The sequence below is a fragment of the Acomys minous genome (assembly GCF_964271855.1).
Source record: "Acomys minous genome assembly, chromosome: 15".
NCBI lineage: Eukaryota > Metazoa > Chordata > Mammalia > Rodentia > Muridae > Acomys > Acomys minous.
The window spans coordinates 30,070,837-30,095,062 of NC_140497.1; the positions used below are offsets into that span (position 1 = coordinate 30,070,837).

Consider the following 24,226-nt stretch of genomic DNA (forward strand, 5'->3'; position numbering starts at 1 on the left):
GCTCAGCCAAGAAAGTCAGTTGAATTTTTTAAAATTCTGTCAATGTAATGATATTCTTAAACTCAGAAAACAAAAGGAGTAAGAGCATTGTAGACCTGTAGGGGGCGCACACAAGAAAAGAACAGTGGTTCTCAATCTTCCTAATGTGTTGTGGTGATCCCCAACCATAAAATAATTTTTGTTGCTACTTCATAACTGTAATTTTGCTACTGTTATGAATTGTAATGTAAGTCTCTGTGTTTCCTGATGATCTTAGGCAGTCCCTGTGACAGGGTCATTCAGTCCCCAAAGGGATTAAGACCAACAGGTTGAGAACCACTGGAATTGAAACCTTTCATGAAATTGTACTGGACTCCAGTTCTAATGCATACTAGCTACACAGTCCCTTAGTAAAACATCCAGATATTCCAGTTTTCTGTTTTCTGCTTGTAAAGTTAAGGATTATGATTCTTATGTGAAATTTTAGAGATGGGGAGGTGCTGGAGAGGAGATAGAGCCCAGAGCCTTGAGGGTATGAGGCAAGTGCTCTGCCACTGAGTTACATCCCTCCTTCGTATGTAGGAGTCTTGATATTTGAATACTACATAGAAACATTTAGAGTAATAACTGGATCACAGCAGGCATATGACAAATTACATGTCATTTTGTACTCCCTAGAACCAGTGTGCCTAAAACCATTGCTTCTTAATCTAAATGTTTCTCTCCAAACTTATTGTTGATGCATCTTTAACAATCCTATCTACACCTCATTTGTCTTTGGCAGGCCTCTTCCTGACTCTCCATATAGAAACAAGTTTATTCAGGAAAGTTAGCTAACTCATAAGTGAAATATTCTAATTAGAATGGTTTAAAGTCCAAGGACACTAAAGAATCTGAAGTATTGTTTAATACACAATAAGTACACTCTGTAAGTGGCCATTGTTACTTTATTCTTAGTCTTAAAAGTATTAGTATCTGTGTCAGTCAGCCTTCCATCACCGAGAAAACTCCTGAGATACACAACCTATGAAGAGGAGAGATGTGTGGGAGATAGCTCAGTTGATAATGGACTTGAGTCCAGTGCCTGGGACTGAATAAAGCAGCTGAGCACAGTGTTTCCCCATATAATCCCTGTCCTAGGGATGTGGGTCAGAAGGACCCTGTGGGTGCCTGGCTAGTCACCTTAGCCTCCTCAGGGAGCTCCAAGTTCAGACAGAGGCCCTGCCTCAAAACACAAGGTAGACTGCTGACCTTAGGAACAATATCAGAGTTTCAGCTTTATATACAGGTGTGTGCTGTGTACCCAAGCACACACAAAAAGAAGGAAGACTTATTTTAATATCACAGATTCAGAGGCTTAAGCTAAGGTGTTGCTTGGTCTTGCTGGATTTTCAGCTTGTGGCTGAAATAATATATCATGGTAGTAGTGCATGACAGAGGAAATTAATTCTGCTATGAAAGCTAGGAGGCAGGAAGAGATGAGAGACTAGAGCTTAAATATCTCCTTCAAGTACATGCCCAAGTTACCCAGCTTCCTTCTGTTAGGCCCCTCTTAAAGTTGTCTTGTGAGCCAAATAGCAGCACAAGCTATGATCAAAGCTTTCAGTACATGTGCCTTTGGCAGCCATTCAAGAGCTAAGCCTGGAGCAAAACTATAGTGGTGCCGGTCTTCGGTCTTTACAACATCTTTTGGTACTCTGTTTTGCTACTATTCCATGGATCAGAGAGTTCTTTTTGATTATTCAAACCTAAACAATACAACTTCTTCGGAGAATAAACTTTTGTATAGTTCTTGACTTAACAGCCTTAAGCTTTATTCTTTGTTTATAGTATAAGGCTGTCACCCTTCAACTCACTGGTTTCTGAGTAAGTCTATAGATTTTAGTCTCAGTTCATAAAACTCGCAAATAATGAACCATAAAAAACTTGTAATGGGAGAGTATATATTATCTTTTAACTTACTCTATTATTTTTATTAAAGGAGTCATATTCAGTATTTAAAGCTGAGATTTATGCCAAACTATCCAAATCTTCAGTTTTCTTTTAATAGACTTTATTTTGGAGCAGAAAAATTAAACTTCTAGCTTTTCTTTTAAAAATAGGAACATCTGGCAACAATTTCCATATAACAACATTTACTGTAAGCTAAGAACACATGCCCCTGTGCTAGGTCGCCCACTTCCCATTTTAACCATTCTCTGTTGCATAAGGTGCTGTATATTCATATGCATTACCTAGCTAGGTATTTGAGATTAACTTGTTACAATAAAAAGTTTTATAAGAGGGATGAGGAGATGCTAAGCTCCCCATAGGCCTTCCTCAAAAGGGGTCAGCCAATCATGAGCTGAAATCTCAACAACTGTGAGCCAAAATTAAGCTTTTTTTCCTTTAAAAGCTAACACATTGTAGGCATTTGTTACAGTTGGTGAAGGATGAATAGCACATAAAACTGCTACTGCGAAATAGAGTTTGTGCTATGACTGTTCTGAGACAATGAGGGAAAGCCACTGGAACTGGTTTGGAAAAATTTGGAGCAAGGACTTTATGAAAGCCTAGGATGCTATAGATAGGGCTTAGTGGGCAATCTTGGTAGGCACTCAGACCAGACTGGTGAAAGAAAAATGTAGATAGTAAAAGTCAAGCTGATGAGCTAAGAACTATGGGCTAAATAGCCCATGGGCCAACCCCAAGCAGAAACTGGGCTGTACTAATTAACACTTTTCTGGAGACTTTATGGCAGGCTAATGGAGTAATTTTTTGGTGCAGGAAATTTCAAAACAGCACAGCATTCAGGCAGCAGCATAGAGGCTCTTAGAGCAAACAAATCTGGAAGGCTAGATGCGGAGAACTTTGAGACTACCCAGAGAAGAAGCATGTTTAAAGGTGTGTAACAGAAAGCTGGCACACACGGTGGTAGTTTCACCTCTCTGCAGACAGAGGCAGGAACATCATACTTTTAAGGTTAGTATCGACAAACTACATAGTTTAACGCCTGCCTAGAAAACATGGTGAAATCTCTTCAGGAGTACAAACAAAATATGGTCAAGGTTTGGTTCTTAAAGAGATTAACCTCATTACAGAAAATAAATCCAAGTGTTGTTCACTGGGACAGTAGGAGGTTTCTGTTTCACTAGTTCGCCCTATTTTGAGGCCTGCGGTGGGCAGCACATCGTGGCAGCAGCATACTGCACAGCTGTTTGCTGGATAGCAAGATGTAAAAAGCAATAAGAAGCCTCGGTCCTCTGACCTTCTTTAAAGCGCGTGCTTCTACTTACCCAATCCCTCACTTAGTGGGCCTCCTTGTAACCTTCACTTTTTTCCAGTAGTACCTATGGGGGACCAAAGCTTGTCACTCAGACCGGTGGAGAACATTTCCGGCCAAAACTGTAGCAGGATCCCTGTTTTGTTTTGCATCTGGAGCTTCTTTAAGAGTCTCCTCTCGGATTCCCTTTTCCTAGTTGCTAAGCCTCGCTTGACTTTTAAATGTACTTCAGATGAAGTGTCCCCTTAGTCCTCCACCATTTTTTTCTGTGTTTCTGCAACTCTTCCCATAATCAGGGTCATTATCCCATCTGTTCGTTAGAGCACTGCTGTGAAGATATTATGAAATAATACGCGGTGCATGTCACACAGCTGCTGGAAACAAACAAAACCAAGCAGTTCACTTTAGACTCTCTTACACCAGTGTTTTCCAAGAGACTGATTTAGGCCAAAGTATTTTCCAATAACACAGACCATTTACTTGTTATTTATTTTAAATTTTAGTTTCTTAGTTTTTCATTTTCATATCATATACGCAGATTCATTTCATATATATGCGGATAAGTATACATGCTTATTAGTCTGAAGATACTAATCATACAAATTTGAAGTCTTCTATAGTGTTTCCTTGAGTTTGTTTGGTTGTTTTTTTGTGTGTGTGTTTGGTTTGGTTTGGTTTGGTTTGGTTTGTTGAGTTAGGTGCCTGCCTTTTAATCCTTTTTGCCCTTTTGAAACTTTTTGATGTTCTTATTTCGGTTCTTGTGAATTCTCTGTACTTGTTTGTGGTTTCTTTATCGGTTTACTATAACTTGCCTGTGATAATGAAGGGAAAAGGATGATTAGTTCTATCCAGGGCAGGAATCAGTAGCTTCCCACTTCACTGCCTCTTTGGTGTCCATCTCACCACGTTCTTCTCAGTGCAGCCACCCTTACTGTTTACATCTGAACAAGCAGGAAAAAGAGAACTAACTCCCTTGTGCCTGCACGTTCTTGTTCTGCGTGGACTGGGTTACAGGACTTAGAGGACCCTCACAGGACTCCTCACTTTGCATTGGTCATATATTTGAGGTGGAAATACTTTCTTTTTATTTTTCTGTGCTTTCAGTCAAATATCATCTTTTGTCCTTTAAAAAATGTTCACTGTGTAGCCCTGTCTGGCCTGGGAGTCATTATATGAATCAGGCTGGCCTTGACTGTGGCAATGGTCCTCCTCCTATGCCCTAAATATTGACATTTACAGGCGTGCACCACTGCCTGCCTCTCATCTTTTATCTTGCAGGCTTCCTCAGACTTCCATGTTTGTTTTTCAGTGCTGTTATTGATTTTTTTTTTTTTTAGAAAAAATTTTTTAGATGTGAAAGGAAAATTGAGTCCTTTAAGGGGTTTACTTATGAATGATAATTTGAATTACCTAGAGCTATAGGAATATACATGGTCTCTTCATTTTGCACTGTTCTATCCAAGTCACTGCACTTTTCCATCAAGTTGTGTGCTCCTACAGAGAAATAACCATTTCAGTATTCCCATTATCCTGAAAATTGTTGGGTACATAGCATATGTTCAGTTTTATTGTATTTGAAGAACTCCTTATTAACAGTAAATAGAGATCAAACAATAAATAACTGCTTAATATTTAAAGATAAGTTTTAACCATAGCTATACATGTTTTGCCTTCAAGTTTGTTTATTTTATGTATATGAGTGTTTACCTGCATGCATGTGCACGCGGTGCTTACAGTGAGATTCCCTGGAACTAGAGATAGAGATGGCTGTGCGCTGCCATGTGGATGCTGGGAACTGAACCCAGGCCCTCTATAGGAGGAAGAAGTACCCTTAACTGCTGAGCCATCTCTCCAGACCCAAACATTGTATAGTCTAGATTTATATAGCTTGAAAGTAAAACTTGAGTGGTAAAGCACTGCCTAATATCTGCAAGGCCCTATGAGTTTTCCTCTTTCTACATTAGCATGTCTACTGGTGCTGACTTTGTTAACTTCTTGGTCAGCCAGATTGTTCTAGTGTTATGAGAGAAGCTTCCCTGTCATTTCTAGGAGTCACCACCTCACAGCAGATTTACTCTGGCTCTTACAATCTTCTTGCTCCCTCTTCCAAGACATTTCCTGAGCCTGACCACTCGTCCCCTGCCTTTTAACCAGTTACGGGTTTCTCCAATAGTCTAAGTCTATTGCAAACAGAAGCCTCTTTGATGAGGAGTGAGGGCTACACTTAGGTGTGGGCATAAGAATAAGTATTTAGAATGTAATTAAGTAATTATCCTGGTTTAGTAAAATGGAGATAGTAGGTCCTCCACCAAGATCTATTGACATCATTAACCTGGGTAGTTGCCAGGTTTCCAGTACCAGGCATGATTTCTCTGGTATTGTGCAGGCCTTAGGTCTACTTAGACAGCTGTTGGTTAGTGCCAGGGTACAAATGCCACCATTGCACTCTTACGGATATCTTGACATGCTGGTCATTATTAAAGAAAGTATTTAATTGGGGACTTGCTTGCAGTTTCAGAGGTTTAGTCCACTATCATCATGACAGCATGCATGGTGCTGTAGCTGTAATTGATCTGCCAGGCAGTGAGAAAGTTGGGCCTAGCATGGGCTTTTGAAACCTCAAATCCTACCTCCAGTGACATACTTCCTCCAACCAGGCCACACCTCCTAAATCTTCTCAAAGAGTTCTGCTACCTGATGATTAAGCATTCAAATATGGGAGCCCAAGGGGTTCAGTGTTATTCAAACCACCACACCAAGTAAAATGGTCTATGTGGGATGTGAACCCGGGAAGTCTGTCTTTAATAAGCCTTGCTTTCAGTCACTGAAGTGATCTATTTGACTTGAACTGATGGAAGATTCTTCACTATTCATTCATTGAACAGTGACATCTTGGTAATTGGAAGAATAAATAAAGTTAGGATTTTGTTTTAATTATGTTGTATTCAGCTTAACCCCTATTCCCAAAGAGAAATTTTCATAAAAATGTAAATTCTGATAGTGTTTATCTGTTTGAATCTGCCTTAGCTATTTCTTTCTTCTTCATCATCATCATTAATTTTTATTTTTTGAGAGTTCTATACAATATGTTTCTTAAATTTAATTTTAATTTATATGTTCACTTTACATCCCAGTGTCTCCTCTCCTCCTAATCCCGTCTTTCCACTCTCTTCTCCCCTCACCCATCCCCTTGTCTGCAGAGAAGGGAAGCCCACCCCGTACTCACCCAAGCACATCATACCCTGCTACATGGTGCACAGAGATAAAGACAGAGAGAGCCAAGCGCTGACAGCGCTAATGAAGCTGAACAGGTGCTGCCTGTGACATGGCCTCTGTCGCCTGTTGTCCGTCACTTCTCCCTAACGGGGCTGTTTTGCCTGGCCTCAGTGGATGTGGTGGAGCTTAGTCCTAATACAACTTGATGTACAGTGTGCTTTGAGCATATCCATTTCCACCATACTCCTCCTAGCTCCACCCTCCTTCCCTAGACACTTACTTTATGTCCTCTTCTTCTTCTCTTTTTAAAAAAACATCAAATCCAGTTTGTGCTGTCTGTATATTCTTGTGTGTGTGGCCTTTCATCAGAGGATGGCCAGCTTAGCATAAGTGATGCTCTTAAAGAAAGCTGACTTTGCCAGCAGCTAACAATTGCCAGTGGCTCCTCAGCCAGGGCTGAGACTTAAGCTTGTATGTGGCTTGTGCATACAAGGGGCTCCCTGCAGGTATCCTGGCAGGGAAGGGAACCATGTGAAGAGACGAGAAGAAAAACCCAGTGCAGGCTGACTTCATCAACCTTGATCAGACTTGGAGAATCTAATGCCAACCACTTCATTGTCAACATATTTAAAACTCAGTACATTTTGGGGAAAGATTTCCAGGCATCAGTTAGTCAGTCCATTTCCAGGTGCACAATGAAGCTTAAGGTGTGACTACACACAGACTCTTGTACAAAATGTGCATGACCATGGAGTTGGGTTGTACAGCTGAAGGGCCTAGAATCTAGAGTGGTCCCTGACCGACTGCACACAGGTCAGCCGGCTACATGGGACATTCCCCTAAGAATGGATAGTGGTCTAGGGATGGAAGAGTCTGAGATAATTACTTTGGTGGATTTGGGTGAGGTCTGCCTCTGTCGCAAAAGGTGAGCAAGGTCTGCTTCCACAGATAGCAAAACGGTGTCCAGGTCATTAACAAAATCTACTCTCCGCTTTCTGGATGGAGTGCAATGATTTTGTTTTTATCTCCTCCATTGAGGAGACACCCTGCACGATTAGCATTCTTCGTTCTCTTAGCTTCCTTGTGAGTACAAGGACCTTGGCCCCCAACACATTGTTACAATTGCTATGAATCCGTATGTATAGCTGCCTTGCTGGATCTGGAGGATATTGTTTCCTTGTATTTATCAACCACCTCTAGCTCTTACAGTCCTTTTTTCTCCCCTCTTTTACAATGGTCCCTGAGCCTTGGGAGAAGAGGATTTTATATAGATGCCCCATTTAGGACTGAACATTGCTTAGTCTCTTATTCTCTATACCTTGGCCAGTTGTATGTTTTGTGTTTTTTTTTTTTTTTTAATCACCATCTATTGCAAATAGAAGCTTTTCTGAGTAATAACAGAATAGGGCGGGACATCCTGGGCAGGTGAGGTGGGGAGAAAGAGCAGGAAGGAGAGGAGGGATGCATGTGGAGAGGACTGGGAAAGCACCAGGAGGAATGTGCCAGATCTAGGATATAAGTTAAAAGCAAGTATACAATGGGAAGTCAGAGTGGGAGGAAGCTGTAATACCTTGGTGCTTTAGGATGGAGTAATTATTGCACAGCATTGTGCTGTAAGTTAATTAAATAGGTCCTAGTTTCTCTGTGTGGTTATTTGGGTATGTACCTGGTTAAAGAATAATCGCTAGTTTTACTAAAATAATGATTCAATATTAAATATTAATAATCATTCAACAAACTTGAGAGGTACATTACTCTGTGTGTATAACACTAAGTCACTTGGAGTCAGTTTACTTCTGTATCATTTCGCTGTTCTCTCCTAGCCCTGTGGCCTGCCTAGCTGCAGTTCTTGTCCTGTAACATGCTGTCATGCTGTGGAGAGGGCTTTAAATGCAATCCTTAAGGTCGTAGGTTTTTCCCATTCTGTTTGTGCCTCTATTACACCAGCACACATGCCTTGCTGGCCGGTTATCGTTGTAGCTTTCAGAATTCATAGTTGATAAAACTGATACTTTTCTCCTCCAACCAGAATTTGATGGTAGCACCCTATCAGCCTGGATCAGCTATCTTTCTTCCTTAGACCAAGCAAGTTTATTAAATACAGCATCTTACAGTTTGCAAGTTGTGGGAGTAGGAGGGTGGGCACGGGATGGGCAGAATCATCAGAAAGCTATCCTAATGGGACAAAGTCAGGATATCTCGAGTGTGTCATAGACTGAGCACAGAATGGCCATGGAGCTGATAACCATAGTCCTTTAAGGAGTTAGGGTCCCAGGATTAGAAGTTGCAGCTCTCCTAAGGCCCTGGTTTCAGGCCATCATTGGCTTTGCCAAACATATTCCTGGTTTTAGACAAGGAACTTCATTCCTCTGTGTGTGTGTGTGTGTGTGTGTATGTGTGTGTGTGTGTGTGTGTGTGTGTGTGTGTGTGTGTGTGTGTGTCAGAGAGAGAGAAAGAGAAAGAAAGAGAGAGAGAATATATGAATATGAGAATCAGGGCCTCAGGAAAAGCACTGAATCACCCTGGCTCCCAATACCTGTTGGTGAAGATGCCATGTACTTGAGTCATAGAACAAAGACAAATTGAGCTGATTCTGACCGGGAAGCTTCATCCCTTATAGTTAGCTTTCCTAACACTGAAAGATGCTACAAGTGCAGTGGAAGGAGAAAGGTAGCCATCAAATGTCTTAGCTATATCTTATTAATGACAGCCTCATTCCAGGCGGGTATTAGAGGAAGAAGCTTATTTACACCTAGGATTGTCCATAGCTTCACCCCAACTGTGGTTGTTTAAATGAGAATGGCTCTCATAGACTCATACAAGTGAATACTTGGTCCCCAGCTGGTGGAGCCGTTTTTGGAAGAGTTGGGAGATATGGCCTTGTTGTAGACCGTGTTTCTCAACCTGTGGGTCACAACCCCTTTGGGGATGGAATGACCCTTTCACAGAGGTCACCTAAGAAGATCAGAAACAGATATTTACATTATAGTTCATAATATTAGCAAAATTACAGTTATAAAATAACAACAAAAATAATTGTATGGGTGGGGTTACCACAACATATGGAACTGGAACTGTATTAAAAGGTCACGGCATTAGGAAGATTGAGAATGACTGTGCTAAGAGGTGTGTCACTGGAGTGAGGATTTGAGGTTTCAAAATCCATGCCAGGTCAGGTTTCTCTCTGCCTCCTGCTCGTGGATCGCTTGTAAGCTCTCAGCTACAGATACAGCACCGTGCCTACCTGCCGTGCCGTGATGGTTGATGGCTAACCATCTGAAACTATGAACAAGGCCCCATTTAAGTGCATTCTTTTATAAATTGACTTGGTCATGGTGGTGATTCACAAATAGAAAAGTAACTGAGAAGCCAATACTTAAGAACCTTCCAAAGTACATAAGATTTACATATTTGAGGGGCTAGGTTTTATTAAACCCTAGAAAATATATTAGTTCAAAAACTAGAAAAATAAATAACCTTTATAAATGCTATTATTAGTTTGAAATAACTAAAAGAACCGGAAATAAGTCATTACACATTTACTAGGTCATTCAGAGATTCTTATATATTAATTGTCCTCTACTGTATCTACTACTAAGTACTACTTAGTGTGTTTCCCTTTAGAGCCATTATAAATGTTAACGTTTCAGTGAGCTCCCCAAGGCTCCATGTTTCTTAGTAGATTTTAGTTGTAAACTTCCTTACAGGCAGTAATAAGATAAGCTGCTTGTAGGATGTCAAATTATAAGGGCTTTATATTGGGAGCTCTGCTCTGATAGTGATAACAGAGACTTCTAGAGCAGTAGCTCAAACAAGATACAAACGTATTTTGATCTCATGTGAGAGAAACTAAGGCAGGCATAGTGACACTTGTTCTAAATCTCAGTACTTGGGGCCAGGGGCAGATGGACCTCTGTGAAATCAAGACCAGTCTAGTCTACATTGGGAGTTCCAGGACTCTCAAGGCTTTATAGTTAGACTTCCTCAAATGGGAAAACAAAACAACCCCCCCCCAAACCTAAAACAACAACAAGCAAACAAAAATCAAGGGTCTGGCAATTTCATCCTTGGAACAGTCCCCAGCCACTTGTGGTACTGCTGTGCAGTGCCTGCTGCCCATTTATAGGGTCACTCATGGCTCAACGTGGCTGGTACTACGCAAGCCTGACGTCCAGGAGGTAGAAAGAGGGGGAGCAGAAAGAGCTTCTAGTAGTTGCCTGTTCTTTCAGTTGCACTATAAGCGACTTCCCTGGAAATCTACGGCACTACTAACCTATATTTTTATTGTCTGGAACGGAAAGTCTTTAACAACTGCTAGTTACAAGAAAGGCTAGAGTGTGGCCACTCAGAATAAAATCAGGCTTCCTTGTGGAAGAAGCGGAGATGTGGAAAGCAGCCAGCAGCCATTAGCTGCAGTTCCTAGAGGCACTCATCCGGACTCGGTTTAAGCTCTTAAGACCCAGACATCCCCAGCTGCCAGTAAAGCTGGATAGAGACAGAGTTATCAGAACTCACATGCTTGTTGACCTGTATTACTCAGAAAGCTGGTAGTGGCTTCTACTAATGATAACTTGAATAAAGTTATATTAAATCAATCTATGATTAATTTGAGTTTTCTATTATATGTTTTCCTCAGCATTCTTCCCTTACCCTTTGGATACTTTATTTCTAGATACAAGTTATGTCAGCTATCAGTTATATCCACATTCTGTTGCTAAAAGTAAAGTTTTAGTAGGCTACAGAATTTAACATTTGGTTTTAATATAATGGCTTTATAGCATTGATCTCTTTTTTTCTTTTTCCAAATTTTCTCTTACAGTATAGCTGAAATACAAAAAGATGTAGAGTACAGATTGCCATTCACAGTAAACAACCTGACAATTAACATTAATATGTAAGTAGAACTGGTTTCTGTTTTTTATTAGATTTTATTTTTTGCTTTATGTCTTAACAGCCTGACAATATTCATGTGTGAACAGAATTATAAGTTTATATTTCATGTAATGGGAACTAAGTATTTTTGTTTTGTCTCTTAGTTAATATCAGAAATAAGATGTTTAAGTAAGCTTATTCAGAGTAACTGTAACATAAAATAGTGACCACGTTAGTAAAATAACTTTCATGGCTCATTGCTTAACACATGGGCATACGAGGCCTTATTAAATATTGGTCCTCTGAACAAATTTTAGTATGGGTATATAGTGCTGGTAAACATTAAAATACATTCATTCGACAAATATGAGCTTTATGAATCTATATAACATCTTACAAATTAAGATAGATTATACACACTTAATAAATGCCTACAACATGAACTCAGATTGCTTAGCTCCAGAGGTCATACGTTTCCTCCTTTACAAAAATAATTGAAAAATGTTTAGCTGTTAACAAAAAAACAGAAACAAACCTTTAGCTTTATAAATTTATTCATTTTTATTTCCCATCCAGTGCTCAGGTAGAGGTAAGTAGGAGAGACCAACAAAATTGAAGGTTTTTGTTTGTTTCTTTTATAACACTGTCAACAGACAATTTCCTTAGCAGTATACGAGCAGAGAAGTTTAAAAGGAAATATTCAGATTTTTCAAAACTTGGAAAACAGAGTTCTATACGTTGTAAACTTCTATTAAAATATTACATAAACTAATTTCATAGTGCTTAAAAGGCTTAAAGTTTCTGCTAATTTTTAGATTAAGAACTTTTTCTTATTTTAGACTACACGATTTCACTTCAGCATGAGGAAAGAGGTGTCAATGAAGGATTTAAGAGTTAGATAAATGAAGGCTTGGCCATAGTGCAATCCCAGTTACCTGCCTTCCTATCCCTTTTCTCTTTAGTAGTACATACATGCTGAATAATTCTAGGCAGAATTTTACAAGTGAAACACACACACACACACACACACACATACACAGCCAGAGCCATTTTCTACTAATGGATCTGGATGAGGTTTTGTTTAATTTCTTGATACCAATGTGTAGTCTAATTTTTAGCTGAATTTTTTTTATTCAACAAGTTATATTATCTTCAAAATAAATTTTGTTGATCTGCTAAAAAGATTGTTCTATAACACATGGCGTCCATATTTCACATTAAAAAGAATCTTTTGTATTGAATTAGTATGTTATTTTACTGCCAAAGCATAGCCTTTTGTATATTTTCAGTCTGCTCAAAATCTATAAGGTACTTACTACAAATGGATTAATCCATATGAGTCAATGTGGAAACTTAATTTCCTTTAAAATAACTTTTAGAATTATAGTAATATGATTTAATTTTTTCCATTTGTTTTCTTTTTACATGTATGTTATTTCTTTACTAGATTACTTCCTCCACAATTTCCTCAGGAAAAACCGGTGATTAGTGTTTATCCACCAATAAGACATCCCTTAATGGATAATCAAGGATTATATGTTACCTCTCCATTAGTAAGCAATGTACGTATATATTTTAGTTTATTTCAGAGTAATATAATGCATTTATTACATTGTTATTACTCTAAAAATCTGTACTGAATTTTTTTTCAAAGTAGTAATCTTAAAAGTTTCCTTGGACAGTACTAGGTACTTAACACTGTGACATAAAGCCTTTGGATGCAATGTGGTTGATTAATGTGACAAGGTAAAACTTAAATATACCCTGAAATTAATGAATAATCAAATTATTGTAAAGTGTGAAATGTAGGAATACTTTAGCTCCATTACTAATTGAAAACGTTGAACCTGATTTGCTAATTATCAAATATTTATAGTACTGATCCTATCAGAAAGTGTTGTAAGTCATGTTGAAACAGTGCTCTTTGTTTTTCTGTTCTTTCTTTCTTTATTTGTACTTTATGTGTATGAGTGTTGTACCTCCATGCAAGTGCACCACATATGTGCAGTGCCCACAGAGGCCAGAGGAGGGTGTCAGATCACCTAGAACTGGTGATGTTGTGAGCTACCATGTGGGTGCTAGGAACTGACCCTGGGGCCTCTGCAAAAACATTAAGTACTCTTACCCACTGAGCCATCACTCCAGCCTCCTTTTCTATGTATTCTTGCCTCAAACATTGGTTAAGATTTAGAATGACGTTTATTCCCATGAAATTTTGTCATCCTTTTTTGAGAGGACTTTTATCATTATGTATTACTGTTACTTTCAGTTTACAATGCACTCAGATCTTGGAAAAATTATTCAAAGTCTTTTGGATGAGTTCTGGAAGAATCCACCAGTTTTAGCTCCTACTTCAACAGCATTTCCATAGTAAGTATATTTATGTTATGTAACTTTAGCACATATTTTCATTTATCATAATTAAGTTGTAGTTTAAAGGAATTGAAATGATGATCAAATCCAAGACAGCTTTCTAATTGCCTCATAGTCACCTTCATGCCCATAAAGGCCACAGTTTTCAGAGGTGCTGTGTGTTTCTTTTGTAGCTATTTATTCACCCACCTTCTTTGTGATATTCTCGAATTTCATTTTGACTATTACTTATTGGCCTCTTACTACAATAGATGAGATTTTAGCTGTATGCAAAATTTCCTCCTCCTCTTAGTGAAATTATATTGTGATTTCTGTATAAATCTAATTGATGTTTTTGTTACATGATTGTAAATATTAGCCATTGCTGAGCCAAAGTATTCTTTATAGCACATTTTTTGCTCATGACACAACAGGCAGGTAATTTCTAGGTTCTGTATTTAGTTGGTCGGTTGGGTTTTGTTTGTTTGTTTTGTCTCCCCCCTTTTCCTTATTAGTTACCCCATTTCTGTCACACAGATCTCATCCAGTAATTTCCCCTTGTTTTCCTTCGCTGGTTTTATATATTGGATCCTTTGTTTCTTAGGTTTTATAGTTATCTTTTTAAGGTTCTCTTTCACTTTCTTTGTTTACTATCTTCCAATAATTTCCTGACTAGAGCATTAACATGAATAACAAATTACACTAGAACTTACAGTGGATATGCGTCATAGGGATTTGAGGCCTGAGTTTGTAGCCCTGCACATGCCAAGCAAGGGCTCTGCCATTGAGTGCCATCCCGGTACAGTTCAATGTTTTATTTAAGACAGGCTCACACTCAGTTAGCCAGCAGAACTTGTTGAAGTAGCTTTGCCTTGGCCTCCTGCTTAGCTAGAATTATAGGCCTATGCCACCATGCTTAGACATTTTTCTTTATGCATCTCTAGTTTGGTTAGGTGCTGGTGGTAACTTTTTTCTTTCATTCTTTCTCTTTTTTCTTTCTTTTTAAAGATTTATTTATTATATATACAGTGTTCTGCCTGCATGTACACTTGCATGCCAGAAGAGGGCACCAGATTTCATGATAGTTGGTGTTAGTCACCTTATGGTTACTAGGAATTTAACTCAGGACCTTTGGAAGAACAGACAGTGCTCTTAATCTCTGATCCATCTCTTCCAGCCCTCATTTTTTTTTTTTTAGTTAGCATGGCTTTAAGAAGTATGATTAAATGAGGCGAAAACTCACTTAATTCTCTTGTCTGGCAATTTTTGTTAGCCAAATACAAAGACTTTAATGGAGACTACCAGCTATTACCATTGTGGTGAGCTGTGTTTGCTCACAGCATGCCATAGAGAGCGAGGTCATCTAGCCAAGTAGAAGCTGTGCTGCCTGTTTAGATACACCTGTGTGTAGTGCTATCTGGTTTTTTTTTTCCTGCATTTTAAGTCCATTGTGTCTGAAAAGGGAGAAGTAGATTCCATCTCTCACCAGGGTAGCAGAATTTAATAAAAGTATGTGTTTGTGGGAAGTGTATACTGGAAATCTTGTAATAGCTATTTTTAAAAATACAGTCTGCCACAGCTCTGATTATAAGAATCACCTATATCCTATTTGCAAAACCATATTCGCCTTCTCACAAGAGCTTCCATGGTTCGCTGTAGTATAGACTACTTTTGATTCTGAGTTTCTCACTGAACCCTGAGCTCTTCAGTTGGCGAGGTGAGGTGGCAGTGAGCTTCAGGGACCCTCGTCTCCATCTGTGACCTCTCCCTCAGGGTTAGGGTTACAGGCGTGTGTCTCTGTGCCCAGCTGCTAAGCAGGTGCTAGGAATACCCACTTAGGTTCTCATGTTTGCTCTCAAACGCTTAGGACTAGGCCATCTGACAAAGCCAGCCAGCCAATATGTTAATGAGCTTAGACTCTAGAGTACATGTAAAGAAAAGAGGCAGCGTTTCCAAGAAAGTACAATCTAAAATTTGAAATGTGCTGATTACCTAGTGTGAGGGGCATATTGAAGCAGTTTAACATTTTTTAAGTCTCAAAATTTCCCAAGTAAATTATATTTTCCAAAAATGGCCTATTAAAATTTCTAACTCCACATGCCTTTCAAGCCTTGCCATTTTTCCATCAAGAAGAAAGGCCTGTTTACTTCCCTCGAATCTGGTCATTAACTAATACGTGTGTGTGTGTGTGTGTGTGTGTGTGTGTGTGTGTGTGTGTCAGAGAGAGACACACACACGGTGGGCGGGGGGAGCAGGTGAAAAAAATACTCACTAGCAAAAATAGGCCAACTATTTTTTCTGTGTGCTGGGAATTGATCCCAAGGTCTGTGTATGCAATGCTGGCTTTACCACTGAGCTGTGACCCTAACTCACTCTTTGTTCTTTATGACATTTCTTGTAAGTTTGATATTGCATCTCTGAGAGCTATCTGGTTTTCTTATTGTGCATTTTAATATTTTCATATCTTCTAGAAATAGTACGTTGACAAATACTGAAAAATTGTCCTCTAACATAGTTACACCAGTCTTTATATACAATGCCCATTTATCCTTTTCTAGTATGGCATATTGTCAAAATAGATCTTTGCCCGTTTTGTATGCATAAAAAAGTATTTATTTGTTATCTAACAGTTTAATTATACATCATGTCCTGTTTTAAAGATACTCTATTTTATGGAAGTTACATACTATTCTGTCCTCTACTTGCTGTTAGTTATGTTGTTGGAAATCCTTTATGTATTAGAGAAATTATCCTTCTGTGTATGATGTGACTTTTAACTGTTTCTACCTCAGTTTGTGTTAGTCAGCTAGTTTGTGGTGCTGGGGATAGAACCCAGAGCTGTAGGCCTGCTGGGAAATGCTCTAGTGTGCCCTGCAGGGCCTTTTGTTTTGTTTTGTTTTACTAGTATCAAATTTATCCTTTTAAAAATAACTTTTGAATTTGGAATTGCAGAAATCCCTTCATACCTTCCCACTTTAAGGTTAAAACAGTCCAAATACTTCTTTTGGTTCAAGATTATTAAAACTGTGCAACTATTAGTTTTTTGGTTCCTTTTTTTTTTTTTTTTTTTTTTTTGATCTATTAGTTTTTATCCTATTATGAGCATAAGCATTTGGCTCTTACTTTTTGCCAAATATTACAACATTGTTTTTCAACTGATCTGTTTTACTTTAGGTTGAACAAATTTTCCATATTTTATTTTCATTTAAATTAATCTTCCTACCTATTCACCAAATACTATGTATTAATATTTAAACTACTGTTATATAATATATTTTTCTGAGTAGAAGAGGCAGTCTCTTTATCCTTCTTATCCAGAGTTTTTTCTTTCTTTCTTGAATATTTTTCATGTAAATGTTTCGTGTCACTGAGAAATACCTCAAAAATCCATAATAAACGTTTTCTTTTAATAAAGTTTCTAACTCAGGCTAATTTCTACCACTAAATGAGATTATAGTAGTCCTGCAAAAGTTAGTTTATATAATTTATAAAGTGAAATGTTTTAGTAGTTAGCATTTTCTCCAAAATATTCCTGTAAGTCCCTTTTCCTTAGATGAGAGTGACGAATCGTCTTATTAACTCAAAATTTTATATTTATATTATTTTTTCAGTGTTCATTTTGGCTGAAGTACTCCTTATTTTATAACGTGATTTTTTTTTTCCTTAATTTTTTTGTTTCTTTAGTTTTTGAGACAAGTTCTCCCTATGTATCCCTGGCTGGCCTGGAACTCACTGTGCAGAAACGATGGTCTTGAACTCAGAGAAATCTTTTTGCTTCTACCTAGTGCTGGAATTAAAGTTGTGGGCCATTGAAGCCAGCTTTTTCTTACTTTCTGGGGAGGAAAAATGTTAAGACTAAAAAATTCTGCTAAAATAAATATTGACTAACTTATTGTCTAATTCAGTTCTAGGTAAATAATGATTTGCTGCTCTTTAAAATATTCATTTGTTAGCCTGGTACAGTGGTGCACTCCTGTAATCCCAGCACTTGCAGAGGCAGAGGCAGGTGTGTCTCTGTGAGTTCCAGGCCACCCTGGTCTACAAAGCAAGTCCAGGATAGTCAAGGCTACACAGAGAAACCCTGTCTTCGAAAACTGAAAACCAACCAAACAAACAAAAAACAAATAAAATATTCATTTGTGTTTATATATGAGTTTGTTTGCAATGTTTCTAACATTCTAATAGCTCATCTGTATATTTGTTTTCTTTTAAAATCTCTAGAAAAACTGTCTTAATTTTAAGGTAGATGTTCCCAACATTGAAAGCCACTTAACAACTTCCACTTTAGTAAATTTTCTGGATTAAATCTATTAGGCCAGCCTGGTCCACAGCGTAAATTCCAGCATAGCCAGAGGTATACAGAGAATTCCTGTCTCGAAAAAAATCAACCTCCTCCCCCAAAAAAAAAGAAAGAGAAAGAAAACTAAATGATGTCACTGGAATACTAAAACCTCAATAATGATTTCTGATAGACTTTTACAGAGAAAAGTGGAATCTTTGCTTTCTAGAGCATTCTTCTCTTCATAGAAACCACACTTTTTCCTGAGGTGTTTATAGTTTATCATTTATATGATTTAATTATAAAATCACTTGCCAAAAGAAATTTGCATGTGTGGAAATGCATGGCCATTTGTTTTTTCAGACAATTTAAGGGGAATTTGACTCCTAATATCTACCTAATGATGTTTTCTCTCTCTCCTCAGCCTGTATGGTAATCCAGGTGGGATGCCTGCTTACCCTTCTCAGGGTTTTCCATTTCTTCCTTCATATCCTCCACAAGAACCTAACAGGAGTATCACATCTTTGTCTGTAGCTGACACTGTTTCTTCTTCAACCACAAGTTACACTGCAGCCAAGCCGGTGGCTCCTTCATTTGGCATCCTTTCAAGTCTGCCATTGCCGGTTCCCACGACAGAATCTTCAGCTTCGGTTGGTGTCTTCAGGAGTCTGTATTCTATTCCTATGAAATAGATATTCGGTCAGCTAGCATTTGTTATGTCCATCTATTAAGCTAGGCATGAAATACAAAAGATTAAATCATACTTGTCATCTCAAATAGCAAACTCAAAAAGGTAACCAATAAAACTTGCAAATACAGACTTTCTAGCGATAGTCCAGAGTTATGGGAGATAACTGAGATCACTGCCCCTAGAGACCAAGCAGAAGTAGTAGGGAGTAGTAATCATTCCAGTTTTTAACTTTATCCCCAGTGCTTCCTACTGTGCACATAGTAGTTGCTCAGTGAAAATGAGGTAGATAAATGATGAATTTGTGCTTAGGGCCAGATATTTTAAGATGTTTATAAAATGTTGAGGGTAATGAGAGGGTACATAAAACACTATGCGATTTGAAAGCTTTGACAGAGGCCTTGCACTATATGTCAGATGACATGTTTGTAAAGTTGCCTGTAATAAATCTCTCTGGTTGTCATGTAGGATATACTGGACAAGGCACAAGATGGGATTATACAGAAGCAAGTATCTGATCAAAGAGCATCTATTGCAGCATGCAGAAGGCTGCCAGCATTTTATTGGCTTAAAATTTATATGTTCATAAATAAGGCTGGTAGCTGTTCTTGTATAAGATATTGGGGGGGGCAGCGGAGAGGGAGACCCCGAGACAAATATAAACTGTATCTGTAGATTTGGAGGCTGGCATAATGGTTAAGGCATTAAAGTATTTGTTGGGCAAGCAAAAGGAACTAAATTCAGATCCCTAACACTGTCAATAAAGATCCAAGCATGGTAAATTCATACATATAATCCTAGCACTGGAGAGATAGACACAAGATGTCTTGGAGTTTGCTACCCATCCAGCCTAGCCAAAGAATGAGTTCTTAGTTGAGTGAGAAACCCTGCCCACCACCCCAAAAAAGACACCCACTGTCAAACTCTGGCCCCCCTACATACCTGCACTTGTACTCACAATATGCACACACACAAACACATACAATGTATATATATAAATATGTACATATATACACATTATGTTCAACATTACCAATTTTACAGTTTATAATAATTAAAACTAGAAATCTGAATGGATTTTGTTTTTCCCAAAAGTCTTCCATTATTGTGTTAGTAAAGATTATGAGCAAACTGTTACTTATTTGATTTTTTGAGACAGGCTCTCAGTGAGCTGTGTCTGTCCTGGAACTTAACTATGTACACCAGGCTGGACTTGCACTTACATAGATCTGCCTGCCTTTGCCAACTTTTTTAAAAGTTTTGGGGAAAATTTGGAGTGTTCTACTACATAAATGTCATAAACATGCGAATTGGCAATGTGTTCTTCATCTACCCTACTTTATGTAACTTAAATATGTTACTACTCAGAGTGCTGGCAGTTTACTAATTTATGCTTAATGTCTTTACCTGAAAGACGTACAGTCATTTACATCTAAGAAATCCGCAGATAATTCTCTATATCTGTTGCAGATACCTGCAAAAACATACTTCCACATACGCTAATACCCACTTCGCCTCCCCATCGAAAATGTAAACTCTGTGTATAAAAGTAACACTGACAAACTGACTGATGGGGATGAAATAATGTGTACATGTGATGTGCAAAAAGGAAGGTTGATGGATAGTGAAAAGACTACTAAATGTACTACCTTACAGTTATTTCTAGAAGATAAATGGGACCAGTCAGAAGTATAGCTGAGATTTAATCCTCTTTAAAATTCTTCTTTAGATTAACCAAAATGGTTTTGGTTATAAGATGCCAGATATCCCTGATGCATTTCCAGAGCTTTCAGAACTAAGGTAAGGAACTTAAAGCGAAAAGATGGACTTGTCTATTTTATGTATAGTTTTGTATTCAAATTAAGTAAGATGATTTAGAAGGTTTTTCAGTTCCTTTACTGTGGTTGTCTTAGTAGTATGAATCAGTTTTGTTACATGACTAGTCTGTACTTAGGGATTGCTCTAGATACCAAGAATGACGTAATGGCTACCAAGCTAACAAAAGTTCTTTTCTCTCATGTGGCTAGATGAATGCTGTGTATAGATGAGTAGACTAAGTTATACTATATTAGAAAACTAATTATAGAGCTAAAATTTTATTCAAACATAGCAGATAAGGTGTCAGGATTCAAGTTTTAAGGTACTGTTTTTCATGGAACATAAGGTATGCCATGAATAAAGCATTTTATGATCTCTCCTTTTGGATTTATAATATCCATAAGGCTACTACTATTAAGACCATTGAATACAATTTAGAATTGTCTATAATTTTGTCTTCAGAATATATTTTTCCAGGATTATTACAGATTAAAGCCTGTGAACAATCCAGTAATTAAAAAAAATAAAGTTTACATCATTTGATTCAGTATTTTAAGTTCGTGGATAAGCATCAAATTGTTTTTAAAGAATGAAGTTCCGGAACAGAAGAGATGTATTGCATCTATCTTAAGGATTCAATATGCTTTTAAAAGCTCAAGTACCAAGAAACACAGCTATTTTATACAATATATTCTTTTCTCCTTTTTAAAAGTTTACCTACTACAAAAACTTGTGAAAACATCAAAACTACAAAAAGGGGAATGAAGTAGTGTAATTAGCCTCCATGTTTCTACCGTCCACTTGCGTCTCTCTTTACTTGTTTCTCATTTCCTTTTGTCTAGCTCTGTTGGGTAACTGTGCATAGGACTCAGGCTGGCTGAGGTTTTTTTGTTTGTTTGTTTTTGTTTTTAGTGCCTACAATGGACTGGGCCCTCCCACATCAGTCACTAATTAAGAAAATGCCCTATAGGATAACCTGCAACCTAGTCTTACAAGGGCATATTCTCAATTTAGGTTTCCTCCTCTTTGACTCCAGCTTGTGTCCCATGAAACTAGCCATCACGCAAGTCAAGGTGGAAAAGTGTAAACATTTATTGTCATGGAGAAAAGCTAGATGACTGATAATTATTAACAGTTTGCTTATTCTCTTGTGTCTTTAGTGTGTCACAGCTCACAGACATGAATGAGCAGGAGGAGATATTACTAGAACAGTTTCTGATGTTGCCTCAACTGAAACAAATTATTTCTGACAAAGAAGACCTAGTAAAAAGTATCGAGGAGTTAGCAAGTATGTTTCCCTTACTTTAATTCATAACTCCTGAGAAAAATGTGATCTGTGTTGGGAAATAAGCCAGAAATTTATCTTACAGGAAAAAACCTCCTTTTGGAGCATAGCTTGGAAACCAAAAGGCAAACTGTTTTAGATAAGGTGAGTTACTGGTCATTGTGAAAATATCTTTACAACTCAAAAATCAAATTAAACAACAATTTTATGTTTTCTTTTAGTATGAATTGCTTATCCAAATGAAATCTACCTTTGAAAAGAAGATGCAGAGGCAACATGAACTCAGTGAGGTATGACTGACTAGCTCTTCCTGTTCCTCAGAGGAGCCACCAATCTGCTGGTGCGTGGCCCTTCCCTTGCTTTCACTTCGTCAGAAACAGTTTTTACATGTAAACACAGCAATAGTGCTCATGCACGAGTTTCTCTAGTTCCAGAGCTCATAAGGAACCCCTGCCCCAGAAAATTAGGAAAGTAGTATGGCTTATAAAACCAAGTAACAAAAAGATGTTTTAAGTGAAGTATGTTTTAAAAGATTAGACTTACACTTATGAAAAAATAATCTTTACAAATGAAAGTGGAAGATGTAATACTTATAGCTCATTGCAGTAAGAGATTAATTAAGAAGTTAATCTATTTTGCTTAAAACTGAATTTTGGAAGGTAAAGTCAGTATATTATAAAACAGTAAAAGAGAACAAAAATGTATAATGAGCTTTGCATACAACCCTCTTTTAAAATAAATACAATGAAAGTTAATATTGAACAATTAGTATATGTCTGGTACTGAAATCATTTACCCATATTTACTCAATGTTACCCCAAGCTCTGTGGGGAAACTACTACCCAATATTATTTCTACTTCTCAGATAAGGAAATTGAATCACATTAGGTTAAATAGATTTTTTGTGGTTATATGGATAGGAAGGGTTGGTGTTGGAAATTGAACCCAAGCTGTCCTTTCCTCTCTCTGGAATCTGAATACCTGAAACACTCAGGACAACACACAGGAGCTTAGTGAGTGTTGAAAACCTTTTCGCGGGAGTTAAAACCATTCCTTTACACTAGCCATTAGTACCTAAAAGTACTGTTCCTATTTAGTATTCTTTTACTTACTTTAATAAGAAGCATTAGAAACCACCAGTGGACACCACAATCAGTGATGTTGGAAACACCCTACCTGATGCCTGTCATGGCTTGGGATATACGTAGCACTGCAATAAGAGGGGAAAGACACACTTGTGAAGAACAAGTAAGCTGTTGTTACCAAAAGAAAACAGAGTTAGAGAAACAAAATTTTTCTCATACATTTCAGCACCTACTGTTGTAGAACAAGGCATAGAAAAACAGACAAATCTTCATTTACAATAGAAATGGAACTGTAAAGTACTTAGAACCAGCTGATGTAAGTTAGGAAGTTGCTAAATAACATAAAAGAATACTTATATTCTCTAGTTAGAACAGCATAGATTATCGATGGACTGAAAGAGTATTAATAAGATTTGATTCTTTGGACTATGACTTCAGTGTTCAATATTTTCTCTCCCAAATGTGTTTTGAATTTTTAACAGGTTTTTTTTAAAGCCTGAATGAATTAGTCAGAAAGGAGATGAGCAGCAACAACAACAAAAAAGGATAAGAAAAACATGCCGTCATCAATAGCAAAATATACTGTTAAATCTCATTTTAAATGATGCAGTAGTTTTGTAGGAAGATGGAAAATAGTTGTATGGAGCAGGCTACAGCTCCAAGATAGATTCATGTATGTGGGTGATAACTGGGAAGCCTTCAGATTCAAAAATTATATAATTGTTTATTGGTCTAGTATCCAATCAGAAGTAGGCTTAATCCTTTATATCAAACCTCATAAAGATCATATCATACAAACTTATAGAAAGATATTACACATATAACTTCAATAGAAGCTATAAAAACCAGTTAATTCCTAGGAGCTTTTTTTTAAAGATTTTTTTAAAAACACTTCATTTTCTAATTATAATAGAAAGCAAGAGCATAGAGGGGAAATGTTCATATTTAAATATATAAATCAAAATTTTTATGTACTAAAAACATTAAAGGTGAAAGTTTTTGTTTGTTTGTGTTTAAAGATCATCTATAATATAGGCAACACAAATACTGCCAGTGGATAATAAAGAACAAACAAGAAAGTAGGAAACTCAACTAAGAGAAAACAAATGTCTCAAAGAAATTCTGCTTTTGGGATAAGACATAGAACATTAGTAAGGCTTTACTGAGCATGTAAGGCCTCACTTGCATCCCTGCCACCAACACGGTTCAGCTTTAACATTTTTTCCCTCGACCCTGGACATTTTTGTAAAAATGGCCTGAGGTGATTCTTGAAATACTTAGAAATTTGAGGTAGTGGCACACACCTTCCATCCCCACACTCTGGAGGCAGAGGCTGGTTGATCTCTAGGAATTTGAGGCTAGCCTGGTCTACAGAATGAGTTCCAGGATG

General features: G+C 37.6%; 1 protein-coding gene across 4 annotated transcripts in view; it reads left to right on the forward strand.

Annotated features, from left to right (window-relative positions):
• VPS37A (VPS37A subunit of ESCRT-I) overlaps positions 1–24,226 on the forward strand; it is a 44,248-nt gene that overhangs the window by 4,753 nt on the left and 15,269 nt on the right. For all 4 annotated transcript variants that reach the window (XR_014775040.1, XR_014775041.1, XM_084759674.1 and 1 more), the window contains exons 2-9: positions 11,277–11,351; positions 12,777–12,891; positions 13,599–13,699; positions 18,385–18,610; positions 20,378–20,448; positions 21,627–21,754; positions 21,837–21,895; positions 21,973–22,041. Coding sequence is in view for 2 of the 4 variants with exons in the window: in XM_084759674.1 (XP_084615800.1) it covers positions 11,277–11,351; positions 12,777–12,891; positions 13,599–13,699; positions 18,385–18,610; positions 20,378–20,448; positions 21,627–21,754; positions 21,837–21,895; positions 21,973–22,041 (844 nt within the window). In the remaining 2 variants the exon portion in view is untranslated. The remainder of the gene's footprint in view (positions 1–11,276; positions 11,352–12,776; positions 12,892–13,598; positions 13,700–18,384; positions 18,611–20,377; positions 20,449–21,626; positions 21,755–21,836; positions 21,896–21,972; positions 22,042–24,226) is intronic.